General features: G+C 59.4%; 2 protein-coding genes across 4 annotated transcripts; one reads left to right on the top strand and one right to left on the bottom strand.

The window, feature by feature from the left end:
• Window positions 1–242: 242 nt before the first annotated feature.
• On the top strand, window positions 243–3,195 carry MFAP4 (microfibril associated protein 4). Its single transcript, XM_036451960.2, has 6 exons — window positions 243–389; window positions 618–699; window positions 934–1,088; window positions 1,475–1,571; window positions 1,638–1,820; window positions 2,019–3,195. Exons 1-6 carry the CDS (start codon window positions 384–386, stop codon window positions 2,264–2,266), a joined length of 771 nt encoding a protein of 256 aa, XP_036307853.1. The 5' UTR covers window positions 243–383; the 3' UTR covers window positions 2,267–3,195.
• On the bottom strand, window positions 3,130–8,803 carry MAPK7 (mitogen-activated protein kinase 7). 3 transcript variants are annotated; one of them, XM_036451957.2, is made up of 7 exons: window positions 8,086–8,801; window positions 7,571–7,807; window positions 6,710–6,875; window positions 4,951–6,032; window positions 4,171–4,841; window positions 3,657–3,790; window positions 3,130–3,533 (listed from the first exon to the last, which is right to left on the bottom strand). In XM_036451957.2, exons 2-7 carry the CDS (start codon window positions 7,800–7,802, stop codon window positions 3,380–3,382), a joined length of 2,439 nt encoding a protein of 812 aa, XP_036307850.1. In that variant the 5' UTR covers window positions 7,803–7,807; window positions 8,086–8,801; the 3' UTR covers window positions 3,130–3,379. The 3 variants fall into 3 exon arrangements, with proteins under 3 accessions (XP_036307850.1, XP_036307851.1, XP_036307852.1); XM_036451958.2 differs by lacking the exon at window positions 3,657–3,790 and having other exon boundaries at window positions 8,086–8,803; XM_036451959.2 differs by lacking the exons at window positions 6,710–6,875; window positions 7,571–7,807; window positions 8,086–8,801 and adding an exon at window positions 6,127–6,354.
• Between the last annotated feature and the right edge of the window lie 3,029 nt (window positions 8,804–11,832).

Genomic DNA, 11,832 nt, shown 5'->3' with positions numbered 1-11,832 from the left:
GCCCTGCCGCCTCCAGCCCACCCCAGCCTGGCCAGACTCGAGGGCTCTGAAGCTGTGCCCCTGGGCCTCCCCCCGCAGAACCCAAGCCCGCGCACCCACCACCCCAGCGGTGACACAGACCTGGGAAGGAGGGAGAAAAGAAAACGGTCTTCGGCTGAGCCAGTGAGAGTTAACGTCGCGGCGTCTAGCAGACAGGCCTAATGAGACCCAGGTGGTCCCCTGGCTCCGGCAGGCGCTGGTCCGGCGCCCGGCGCCCGGCGCGGGGAGGGGGCTCTGCGGCTCCAGGGGGCGGGCCCGGCTGCTGGCGGGGGCCCAGCACATAACTCGGCGCGGTCGCCGTCTGGGGCAGCAGACACCCAGCCGCTCGGAGCCGAACTGGCAGCATGAAGGTACGGCCCTGTGGGGACTGAGCCCTGTTTGGAGGACCCTGGCCAGAGAGGGGACGGGGACCGCATGGGGCTTTCGCTGCAGCCCGCTGTCTCCAGGGCGCAGGGCTGGCCCAGAGCGGGTTCCTGGCGGGTTGGTATGTTGGGGGGCCGGGGGGGGGGCGTGCAGAGAAAGCAGGGGGCTCTGGCATCGGAACGACTTGGCTGAGGATCCCAATTTCCTGTCACCAGACCCTCCTGGCCCTGCCGCCGCTGCTGCTGCTGCTCTCCACTCCCCACTGTGCCCCCCAGACCCCCATGATCCGAGGAGATGGTGAGCAGCCGGGCCCACAGGCGGGCGGGCGGGAGAGGCTGCAAGCCAGTGTCTGGAGCCCACCGGCTCTCAGGACTCGGCTCCTGCTCTAAGCGGGGCAGATGGATGAGATGACCTTCGAGCACCCCCTAAGAACCCTTGCAATTTCTTGTGAGAGACCTAGGGACAGAGGCAAATTGTGGGGTGCACGGTGCGAGCTATGCCTCAGCCCCTTCCTCCCCTCCCGGCCCCCAGCTCTGGAGAGGTCCTGCCTTCAGCAACCCCTGGACTGCGACGACATCTACAGCCAGGGCTACCAGGCGGACGGCGTGTACCTCATCTACCCCGAGGGGCCCAGCGTGCCGGTGCCCGTCTTCTGCGACATGACCACGGAGGGTGGGAAGTGGACGGTGAGTGGGAGGAGCTCTGGTCCGGGCACGTGACAGGCTGCGCCTCTGGGAGCCCCGATTTCTCCATCTCTGTCCCCAGGGTGTGGGTTGTAAGCTGCTGTCAGCAGTGATCCCCTAACAGCCTCGGAGGAAGGCTCCTTTTAGAGGACGGAAGCGCAGGGCAGTGAAGTAACTGCTTCAGCATCACAGGGCAGCACGGACTCCCCTGGCGTCAGAGGCCGCCCTACCCTCCTCCCAGCTCTCAGCAGCTGCTCGAGGGGTGCAGAGCGCATGGCTTCTGGCCCCGCTTAGGTCTTTAACAAACACCTTCGCACCTCTGGGCCCAGACCTGGGGGAGCCCCTGTCCCCTGGACCCTGAAAGCTCAGGCCTGTCGCCTCCGCTCCAGGTTTTCCAGAAGCGATTCAACGGCTCTGTGAGCTTCTTCCGGGGCTGGAATGACTACAAGCTGGGCTTCGGCCGCGCCGACGGGGAGTACTGGCTGGGTAAGGCGGGGCCCAGGCAAGTGGGGGGCCTCCAGGCCAGCACCAGGCTGACTGCTGCCTCCACAGGGCTGCAGAACCTGCACCTCCTCACGCTGAAGCAGAAGTACGAGCTGCGCGTGGACCTGGAAGACTTTGAGAACAACACGGCCTATGCCAAGTACGCCGACTTCTCCATCGCGCCCAACGCCATCAGCGCCGAGGAGGACGGCTACTCCCTCTATGTGGCCGGCTTCGAGGACGGCGGTGCAGGTACCCGCCTGGCAGGCAGAGGGAGTGGGGGGAGGCGGGCTGGCCAGGAAGGGTCACAGCTGGCTCCAACCAGCCCAGCAGCCCCGCCCGCCGCCTCGGAGCAGCTGCTTCTCTTTGCAGCTCAGCACCCAGCTCTGGCTCGGGAAGGGCCGCTCCCTCCCGTAAGCTCAGCCTCCACGCCATCCCTCTTCCCGCCAGGCGACTCCCTGTCTTACCACAGCGGCCAGAAGTTCTCCACCTTCGACCGGGACCAGGACCTCTTCCTGCAGAACTGCGCGGCCCTCTCCTCCGGCGCCTTCTGGTTCCGAAGCTGCCACTTTGCCAACCTCAACGGCTTCTACCTGGGGGGCTCCCACCTCTCCTACGCCAACGGCATCAACTGGGCCCAGTGGAAGGGCTTCTACTACTCCCTCAAGCGCACCGAGATGAAAATACGCCGGGCCTGAGCCGAGGCCTGGCCCCAAGGCCGCGCTCCTGGCTGCTGGCCTCCAGGAGCGCTCCCCCGCTGGGCCTGCACCCTCCCCCCCCATACCCCCTCCCCGTTAGCCCTGCTTCTTAACAGCTCCAGCCCCAGCTCACCCCGCCACACCAGGCATCCCCGGAGCCAGGCCTCTTCCCTCCACCTGAGGCGAAGCTGCCAGCCAGTTCCCAGGCCTCCTCTGCCTCCGCTCAACCCCCAGCCACGAGCTGCTAACCCAGGCGGCAGGCTGGTGCTCCCCTTAGCCAGCCTCCTTCCCACCTGCATGGCCGCCATCACCACACCCTAGCAACGCCCTGGCTGTTCTCAGAAAATGTCTCACCTTCGCTTCCTTCCTCCCTCCACCTTCTCTAGTGGTGAGCACCGCGGGCCCCTTGCCCCATCTGTCACCTTAGCTTCCCTGCTTCCTGCCCCAGGCCTCCAAAGCTCTGCCCAAACTGTATTTCACCACGGCTACTGCACGACCCAGCCCCCTGAACAGCCACAGGCCGGGCAGGCATAGATGAGGTTCGGCCACCACAGCTACTGCACAACCCCCCACCCACCCCACCCACCCACCCCGAACAGCCACAGGCCGGGCAGGCTTAGATGAGGTCCGCCCCGGCCCAGGCTGCAGTCTGGCCATGGGAGGAGCACAGGACGCTGTCGCAGGCTGGAGGCAGGAGGGGAGAGGAGGTCTCAGCCTCAGGACGAGCGAGTGGGCTGTGGCTGTTGTGCGTGCAACTGCATCTGCTGGCCCCCGAATGCGGGGCCTGGCTCCTTCTCCTCACTGACAGCACCCGCCCTCCACTCCACAAAGACACCCGAGTTAGCGCCAGAGAGAACCTTCTATTTCACAGGCCTCATTTTTATGGCAAAGAGAATGACTAATAATAAAATCACATAATAAAAATAGAATACTGAGAAGGATCGCCCGGGGAGTAGGGGCTTCCTGATCCTGTCATGGCTCGGTGGTGGCTCAGGTGGCTTCTTAAGGCTGTGGGGTGGTCTCAGCGGAACCTCCGGATGATCCCAAGCCAAGCGTCCCCTGCCGGGCCTGGGGTCTGGGTCTTCCCCGGCACGCAGGCACGGGCTGCGGGCCTCAGGGCTCCTGGAGGTCAGGCAGGTCAGCCAGCAGCATCGGGGAATCCATCTGGATCTCACGCTGCAGAGACTCGATGTCAGAAGGGTTCATGCCGTGGCCCTCGAGCCAGTCAGCCAGCAGGGAGGCTGAGAGTGAGGCGGAGTCCGTCTGGCTGCAGGGAAAGGGGAGCAGGGAGAGATGATCCCGGGGCTGGCTCCCCCCCTCCCTCCCACAGGCACGTTCCTCCGGCACCAGGAACCCAGCTCTGCTCCAGAGTGCAGTCCAGACAACTCACCCGTCCTGCGGCCCATCCGCCACACCCATATCGAAAGACTGGTTTAGGAATTCTTCCAGGTCAAAGCCAACACCATAACCAGCCCCGCTGCCCTTTGGAGTGCCTGAGAACGCGGGGGGCAAAGGGTCCTCCACCTGCAGGGCATATTGGCAGGTTACAACGCAGGCACCACCAAGAGCAGACGGAGGCCTGCAGGGAGCCCCTGACCTGATACTGCCCTGCCCAAGACTCTGCTGGATGCCCGCCCGTGGGTACCAGTGCCAGCCTCGACAATCCTTGCGAGCTGGCTGGGGCCCATCTCCAGGCCGGGCCCTTCCTGGGGAGCATCGCATTTCTCTCTCAGCCACCTGCTCATCAGCATTATGCTCCTCCTACGAGCCCGGGCACACGTGCAGAGACAAAGCCTCTGCTGCTCACTTTTCATGGAACGAGACACACCACCCACAGCGAAGACTCCCACCCCATTTCCCTGGGCCCAGGTCCAAGGGTCTGCACGGCCCGGCTCCTCTCTCACCTGAGACTTGGACAGCTGCTGGGTCACCAGGTTGACATCGGGTGACTCTGAGGTGGAGGGTTGAGGGGCCCCCCTGGGGTCTGGAGGGGGTGGGCCAGATGGGAAGTAAGGCAGAACACCCAGGGTGCTGGAACCAGGCATCCCAGGGGGAGGCACTAGCGCCTGGGGGGCCAGGAGGCCGGAGGTGGTGGCGGTGGTCTGGAGTGCAGCAGGGCCAGGGCCAGGCCTAGGAGGGCCAGCAGGGTGGGGGGCAGGGCCAGGGGCTGGGCAGGCGGGCTGTGGTGCAGGACCAGGGGTGGCACCTGCAGGTGGCGGTGGGGGTCCAGTGGGCTGGGCTACAGAGCCAGCAGGACTGGGGGGCTGGGCTGGCGGTGTAGTTCCTGGAGCAGGGGCCGGGGCGGGGGCGGGGGCTGGGGGCTGGGCCATCCGAGTCCAGCGCTCCAGCAGGCTGCGGTCATTGTCACTCAGCACCAGCCCCGCCAGGGGGTCAGTGGAGGGGCCCCCAGAGGCCCCAGTCCCTCGCTCCTTGCGCTCCCGCTCCTGCCGCCGCTTTTCCCGCTCCTTCGCTCGCTCCTGCCTCCGCCGCCGCTTCTCCTCCCGCTCCCGCTGGCGCTCCTGGGCCGTCACTGGCTTCCGGGGCTCAGGTGCTTCCGGGGGGGCACTGGGCCCATCTGCAGGGAAGTCAGACAGGGGGGACGTAAGAGCCTGTGGCCCTGTGCAAGCCCAGCGTCCCTCTCCGGCCGCCCCCTCCCCCAGGCAGCTGCGGCTCCTGGAAGGCACCTCGGAGCCGGCTCCGCAGGGACTTGAGCAGGGCAGCTTTGAGGGCGGCTTTGGTGTTGTCTGAGATGGCACCCTCCCTCTTCGGAGGGGCTGGCTCACTGGCCAACGCGGGGGGTGGCTGCAGGGCCATGTCAATCGTGTCAGGTGCAGGGCCAGGGCACGGCAGTGGAGCTGGCGGAGGCGACTCCATGGCACAGTCCCCACTGGGAGCCCAGGAACTGGGCATCTCAATGTCAGGGCAGCTGGGCTCACTGGCCACTGGCTGCAGAGAAGGCTGGAAGCGGATCTGCTGGCGGATGCCCTCACGCCGGGCATGGAAGTCCTCAATCTCAGCCACAATGGCCTCCTTAATCCGCTCCCGGGTGAGGGCTTCCCGGTCAAAGGCGAAGTCAAAGGGTGGGGCACAGTCAGGCTCATCATCGGGGTCATGGTACTTGGCCAGAAAGGGGTGGCGCAGCGCAGCAGCTGCCGACATGCGGGCACTGGGCTCAAAACGCAGCATTCGCCCCAGCAGCGAGAGGGCCTGGCGGTCAGCACCGGGGTACACTGTCTCCCAGGGCACAGGCTGGCGTGGTGGCAGACTCTGGATATATGCCCGTACCCTTTCAGCGCCTACGGCCTGAATCACAGCTGGCGACGGGGTACCCAGCACTGTCATGATCAGCTGCAGCTGGTGCACGTAGTTTTTGCCTGGGAAGAGCTGGCGCCTGGCCAGCATCTCGCCAAAGATACAGCCCACGGACCACAGGTCAATGGCCTGCGTGTACTCATGCAGGGACAGCATGAGCTCGGGGGCCCGGTACCAGCGCGTGGCCACGTATTCGGTCATGAAGTACTGATGCTCAGCAGGCGAGGTGCACAGGCCCCGCGCCATGCCAAAGTCACCGATCTTGAGCTCACAGTTCTCGTTCACCAACAAGTTGGAGGGCTTGAGGTCACGGTGGATGACCTGAGCCGAGTGCATGTACTTGAGGCCCCGTAGCAGCTGGTACAGGAAGTAGCGCACGTGCTCCAGTGTGAGCGGCTGCGAGGAGTGGATGATCTGGTGCAGGTCACTCTCCATCAGGTCCAGCACCACGTAACTAGAAGGGACAGGGAAGAGGCATGGCTGTCTTGCCCACATTCCAGCCCCAACCTCACCATGCCCTCCTGACTCCAGACATGGAAGGGCCTTACCCTCAGATTCTGTAGGGGCCAACAGCGTGGTATAAAGATCCTAGAGTCTCTACAGTTTTTCCATGAGCTTAAAGAATTAAAGCCCTTTCTCTCCAGACCTATTTCTCCATGAGAGAAAAGATGAGGTCAGATTAAACTAGGGCTGGCCAATAGTTTTCGTTTGGCAGCAAACTCCATTATTTGGGAGTGGCTGCTTGAAAGACTATGATGAAAACTGTGGTACCTTGTCCATTTTCTATAGGAAAGTGTTCTGTGATTGACTAGTGATGTCTGCTGTGGGAAAAGGAGAGTGTGGTTATTTGCCATCCCGTATACTGAGTCTATAAAACTGTAGCACCTGTACCTTTCCTGAGGAATCACAGTTGTCCCTGAGAATGCCCTAAGGCAGTGGTTGGCAAACTCATTAGTCAACAGAATGACAAACCTCTGGCTCGAGAGCCATAGTTTGCCGACCACTGCCCTAAGGGAACACTGGTCCTGGAACTGTGGGAATTTTCCAGCTGTCCTTCCAGAACTGTGGCAATCCTGTCCAGCCTTCAGAAAACATCCCCATCCAGCCTCCTCTCCCAACACCCCTCCTTACACAGATTTGAACTCGCCGTAGGGCACAGTGGGCCTCAGGATGTCCTTGATGGCGATGATGTTGTCATGCTTGAAGTGTTTGAGGATCTTCAGCTCCCTGAGGGTCCGCTTGGCATTAGTCACCACATCAAAAGCATTAGGGATCTTCTTAATGGCCACCTGCTGGCCTGGGAGCAGAGGAAGGCAGGTACTGTAAGGTACCTGGGCAGCTGCAGTGGCACAAGGCCGCCTTCAACACCTCCCATCCAGGATGCAAATAACAACAGCTTGCACTTGGCCACAGGCTGCGCCCGCAGAGGGGCTGGTGCAGGGGTGGGGGCTGGGGGCAGGAGCGACCAAAGGGGCAGCCACATACTGAATAACAGCAGCTGTTATAACTGTATACTGAGCACCTACTGGTACAAGCCCTCTGTGCTAAGCACTTTACATACATGATCAGGTTGTCCCTTCTCATCCATCTCCTGAGACAGTTACTAGTAGCTCAAAGTTACAGATGAGGAAATCTCATCTCAGTAACTTATTGGAGTTGCATAGCTAGTTAGTGGTCGTCTAGACTCCATAATGCCTGTGCTCTTTCTACCTCCCTACCTCTACCCAGCACAGGATCTCCAACCTGGTCCAATCGGGACTGTCATTTTTCTGAGGAGGATGTCGGCTGATGAGCTGGCAAAACCATCATGGCAGAGTCTCTGAGACCTGTGCCCAACACAGAGCCTGGCACCCAGATGGCACCTAACTGATGTTTGACTTAAACCAGAATCTGCATCCCAGCTTTCCTTCCTGGCTGTCTGGGATGGGGCAGCTTTCTCGCTCTGGGGAAGTGGTTTCCACATCTGAGAACAGTACACCTAGGGAAGCTTACCGGTGAGGCGCCGGCGCGCGGAGGACACCACCCCGTAGGCCCCGTTGCCTATGGTCTCGATGATCTCGTACTCGTCCCCCACGTCAAAGGTCACATCCAAGGAGCGAGCTTTCAGCAGGGCCAGGTTCTTGGCCGCTACAGAGGCAGCGGTGTTGGCCGGTTCCGCCTTCACTGGCCCGGGGGGCTCCCCAGAGCCGTCCTCGCCGTCTTCCTCTTTCAGGGGCTCGGCCATGGCGCCTGCGTGAAAACACTGGTGAGGCGAGGCCCGCCCACCAGGACCTCAGTTTCCCCTCTGAGGCTGGGGAGCAGGACCAGGAAATTTCCAAGTTCCCTAAGCCGATGGAGGCCGAGTAGGAGGCAAAGGAGGGTGGCTGCACGTGAGAGGTGTCCACGCCGGGACTCGGAGCTCAGGGATCAGGTACGGTGAACGCAGGGGCGGGTGGGGGAGGCGCCCAAGGCGCGGTCCAGGAAGAAAGGGAGGGGCGGGGCACCGGCTGTCCCCGGCTCACACTCACCGATCGCGCCTCACCGTTGCCCCTCGGGCTCTCGGAGGTCCCCGCGGGTCGCCGGCTTCCGGCCCAGTGGAGGGGACTTCAAAACTCACTTGTTCAAGGCCGCCGCCACCACCTCATCGTCGCGCTGTGCCCCTCGGGGCCCTCCGCCCCGCCTCCCAAGACCACGCTCCCTCCAGCCTCTAGCCAATCGCCGGGGGGTTCTGCGGAGTTCCCACCCCCTCTGTCTGCTTCGCCCAATACGAGCCCAGCTACCGAGGAAGCCACGCCTTCAACCCCTCCCCTCCGCGCGCCGCTGTCCAGCTCCGGGGCGGACGCCGCCCAGGGTGCGCTCGGCTCTCGCAGGGGTGTTCTCGGCGGCGGCCTCAGCGCATGCGCGCAGGCAGCCCCGGCCCAGCTGAAAGGGAGGCCACGCCCCGGGCGTGCGCGCGCGTCCTGATCCGTCGGGCGTGGGCGGGTGGCCCCGGGCCCGGCAGCGCCGGGGGCTGAGGCGCCGGGCTGTCCCGGGACCGGCTCTCGGAACCCCCTCTTGCAGGCCCGTCTCTGCCGTCAGCCCCGTCGCTCGGGGATAGTGCCCGCCATTTTCCCGTCCTCGAGGAGCCGGCTCCGGGACCCAGCATCCCACTGAGGGAATCCGTCACGTCCACGCAGCCTCCCGGGCCGCGATTCTAGAGCGTCCAGCCCGAGGCGCCGTGTTCTCCCGGCCCGGCCCTCCTAGCGGCCCGGCCATGCCGGGCTCTTTCCGGCCTCCGGGCGTCCCCTGGCGGCTCTTCCCACGGCCGCGGGCTCTGCGGGCGGCGGCGCGGGGCGTGGGCAGGGCCACGGAGCCTCGCGCCCCGGAGCCCGAGGGCAGAGCCCGCCTGGAGCTCAGTTCTCCGTCCGGTCCGCGGCAAATGCTGGGCTGGCCCGAGGCTCCGGGAAGGTCGGCGGAGGGCGGGTGTCACCCGGTGGAAGGAAAGGGGGACAGGGGGGAGGTCGGCGGGGCCCGGGTCCTGGCTTTGCCCGAAGCGGACGCGCTGGTCCCGAGGGGCTGAGGCGCTGGGTTCCTCCTCGCTCACAGAGGGCGGAGGGCGGATCCTGATGGAATGGTTTCCCTAAGCCTCTACCTACACTTTTCCAACCTTTCCTTTTGTTTATACTCCCCACTATTGTGGGTTTTTAATTTTTTTTATTAAAACATACAGAAAGTTCCATAATTTTCACCAACTTAATATGCCAGGGTATTGAATTCAGATGAAAGAAAAACACATTAACACACACACACCAGCCCTTCAAAGACCCTCCCTTTCCTGTAGTGACAGTGTTATCAGAGGACGGCGTGGATGGGCTTCCTCCGTTTCCGGTGGGAGTGCGGCTCTCGGGGTACCGCTGGAATAAGCATTTTTGGAGGCGCCCATGGTAGGAGGAAATTGGTAGGAAGCTTTATTTCTGTGGAATTGCAGCGTAGGTTTGCACAGTCCCATTTCCCGTCAGCTAATCCTGGAGGATGAGAGCTAGAAGCAAAGCTGGTGTCCAGTTCCCTTTCCTGGGGCCGTGGTCCCATGGGCTAGGTGCAGCCCTTAGTCCTTCCTGTGGAGTCCTGGAGAGCGCCAGAGCCATGAGGGCAAGAGCACAAAAGAGAAAGCTCCTGTTTAGGAGATTAAATATCTCTCAGCCCGGCCAGTGTGGCTCAATGGCTGAGCATTGACCTATGAACCAGGAGATCACCAGTCTGAGCAAATGGCTGGGTTATGGGCTCAACCCCCAGTAGGAAACGTGCAGAAGGCAGCCAATCAATTATTCTCTCTCATCATTGATGTTTCTCTCTCTCCCTTCCTCTATGAAATAAATAAAAATATATATATTTTTAAAAACTAGTAAATAGCCAAAACCGGTTTGGCTCAGTGGATAGAGAGTCGGCCTGCGTTCCAGGTTCGATTCCAGTCAAGGGCATGTACAATACATTGGTTGCGGGCACATCCCGGGTGGGGGGGTGGACAGGAGGCAGCTGATCGATGTTTCTCTCTCATCGATGTTTCTAGCTCTCTATCTAGACCTCTCCCTTCCTCTCTGTAAAAAAATCAATAAAATATATTTTTTTAAAAACTAGAAAATAAAAATAAACCTCTCAAATCATCCTGAGCTTACAGTGGCTACACCTACTCTGACCGATGACCTGTTACCGGGTGTGACTGACAAGTACCTTCTGGCACCCAGACTTCACTGGGCATGCGTCTGTTCTGGCCTGTCCAGTCCCTCCCCCAGCGACCTGCAGGGGGAATAGGCCTGTGCTTCCTGGGGAGTGTGAAGTTGCAGCTTCCTGGCAAAGCCGCACAAGTGGGGTGCCCATATGTGGCCTTCCCCCTGCTCCTTGTCTGTTATTAGTAACTATGTTGAATTACAATGGTAACAATACTTTTTGTTAACTCTTCCACACTTTTTTTTTTTGCATTGAATTTTCAGAGTTTTATTGGGATACATTGTCATAGGAAAGTAGATACTACATTTTTTTAAAAATCAACATTAGAAAAAATATATTTAGGAGTACAAGTCAGTATCAGAACAAATAGGTATCTAGTATTTACACACATAAAGATCAGCCCTAGCCAGTTTGGCTCAGATTCAGCCTGTGGACTGAAGGGTTCGGGGTTGGATTCTGGTCAGGGGCACATGCCCGGGTTGTGGGCTTGATCCCCAGTAGGGGGTGTGCAGGAGGCAGCTAGTCAATGATTCTCATTGATGTTTCTATCTCCCTCTCCCTCTCCCTTCCTCTCTGAAATCAAGATATTTATATATCGATTATATATTATTAAAAAAAAAAAAGAGAGAGATCATATGGGCCTCCTGAGTTAAAGTTGAACTACAGTGGAACCTCAGTTCTCTAATTTGTTCCAAAGACTGTTTGAGAAGCAGTTTGTTTGAAAACGGAATCATTTTTTCCCATTAGAAGTAATATAAATTGAATTAATCCATTCCAGACCCTCAAATGATTCCTGTTTTAATCTTTCTTATATATAGTGCATGTCTAATGTGCTGTTCAATCTATAAATAAACACTTATTAAATTTATTGAGTTACCCCTACTAGCCTTAAACAAATTTTTAATATATCTGCTTCTGAAATGCTGTCACCAGCTGCTTTTCGTTTATCCAGTCACCAACAGTTTTTCGGTCTGTTGCCTTGGTTGTGCTGTTTTGGTGAGCACTTTCAAAGCCTTAGACCATGAGCACCTTGGTTGTCTCTGTTTTAAAATTATGCTAACCGCCGAGACCGATTTGGCTCAGTGGATAGAGCGTCGGCCTGCGGACTGAAAAGTCCAGGGTTCGATTCTGGTCAGGGGCATGTACCGTGGTTGCAGGCACGTCCTCAGTGAGGGGTGTGCAGGGGGCAGCTGATCGATGTCTCTCTCTCATCGATGTTTCTAACTCTCTATCCTACCTTCCTCTCTGTAAAAAAATCAATAAAATATATATATTTAAAATTGTGCTAACCATTCTCCGCGGTTTGTGTCCTACCGTGGCATCAGCATGAAAGGCTTGTCAGGCCCAGAACAAGTTTTGGTCCACAACCAAGGCATTTTTTTTTTTTTTGTGAACAACTTGGTTGAGAACCGAATTGTTCCAGATGGGAGACCTTCGAGAAATGAGGTTTGACTGTATAAGATTTGTTACTGATTTTCCTGATAGCATAGCAAAAAGCAAAACTATCAGTTACATGATTGACCACGAAGAAACCATCCCTGTGGGAAGTGAGTGTTTTGTATCACTGAGCC

Source organism: Pipistrellus kuhlii, unplaced genomic scaffold (assembly GCF_014108245.1).
Source record: "Pipistrellus kuhlii isolate mPipKuh1 unplaced genomic scaffold, mPipKuh1.p scaffold_m20_p_23, whole genome shotgun sequence".
NCBI lineage: Eukaryota > Metazoa > Chordata > Mammalia > Chiroptera > Vespertilionidae > Pipistrellus > Pipistrellus kuhlii.
The sequence above is the reverse complement of the archived record's forward strand: the minus strand, read 5'-3'. Positions and strand labels throughout refer to the sequence as shown.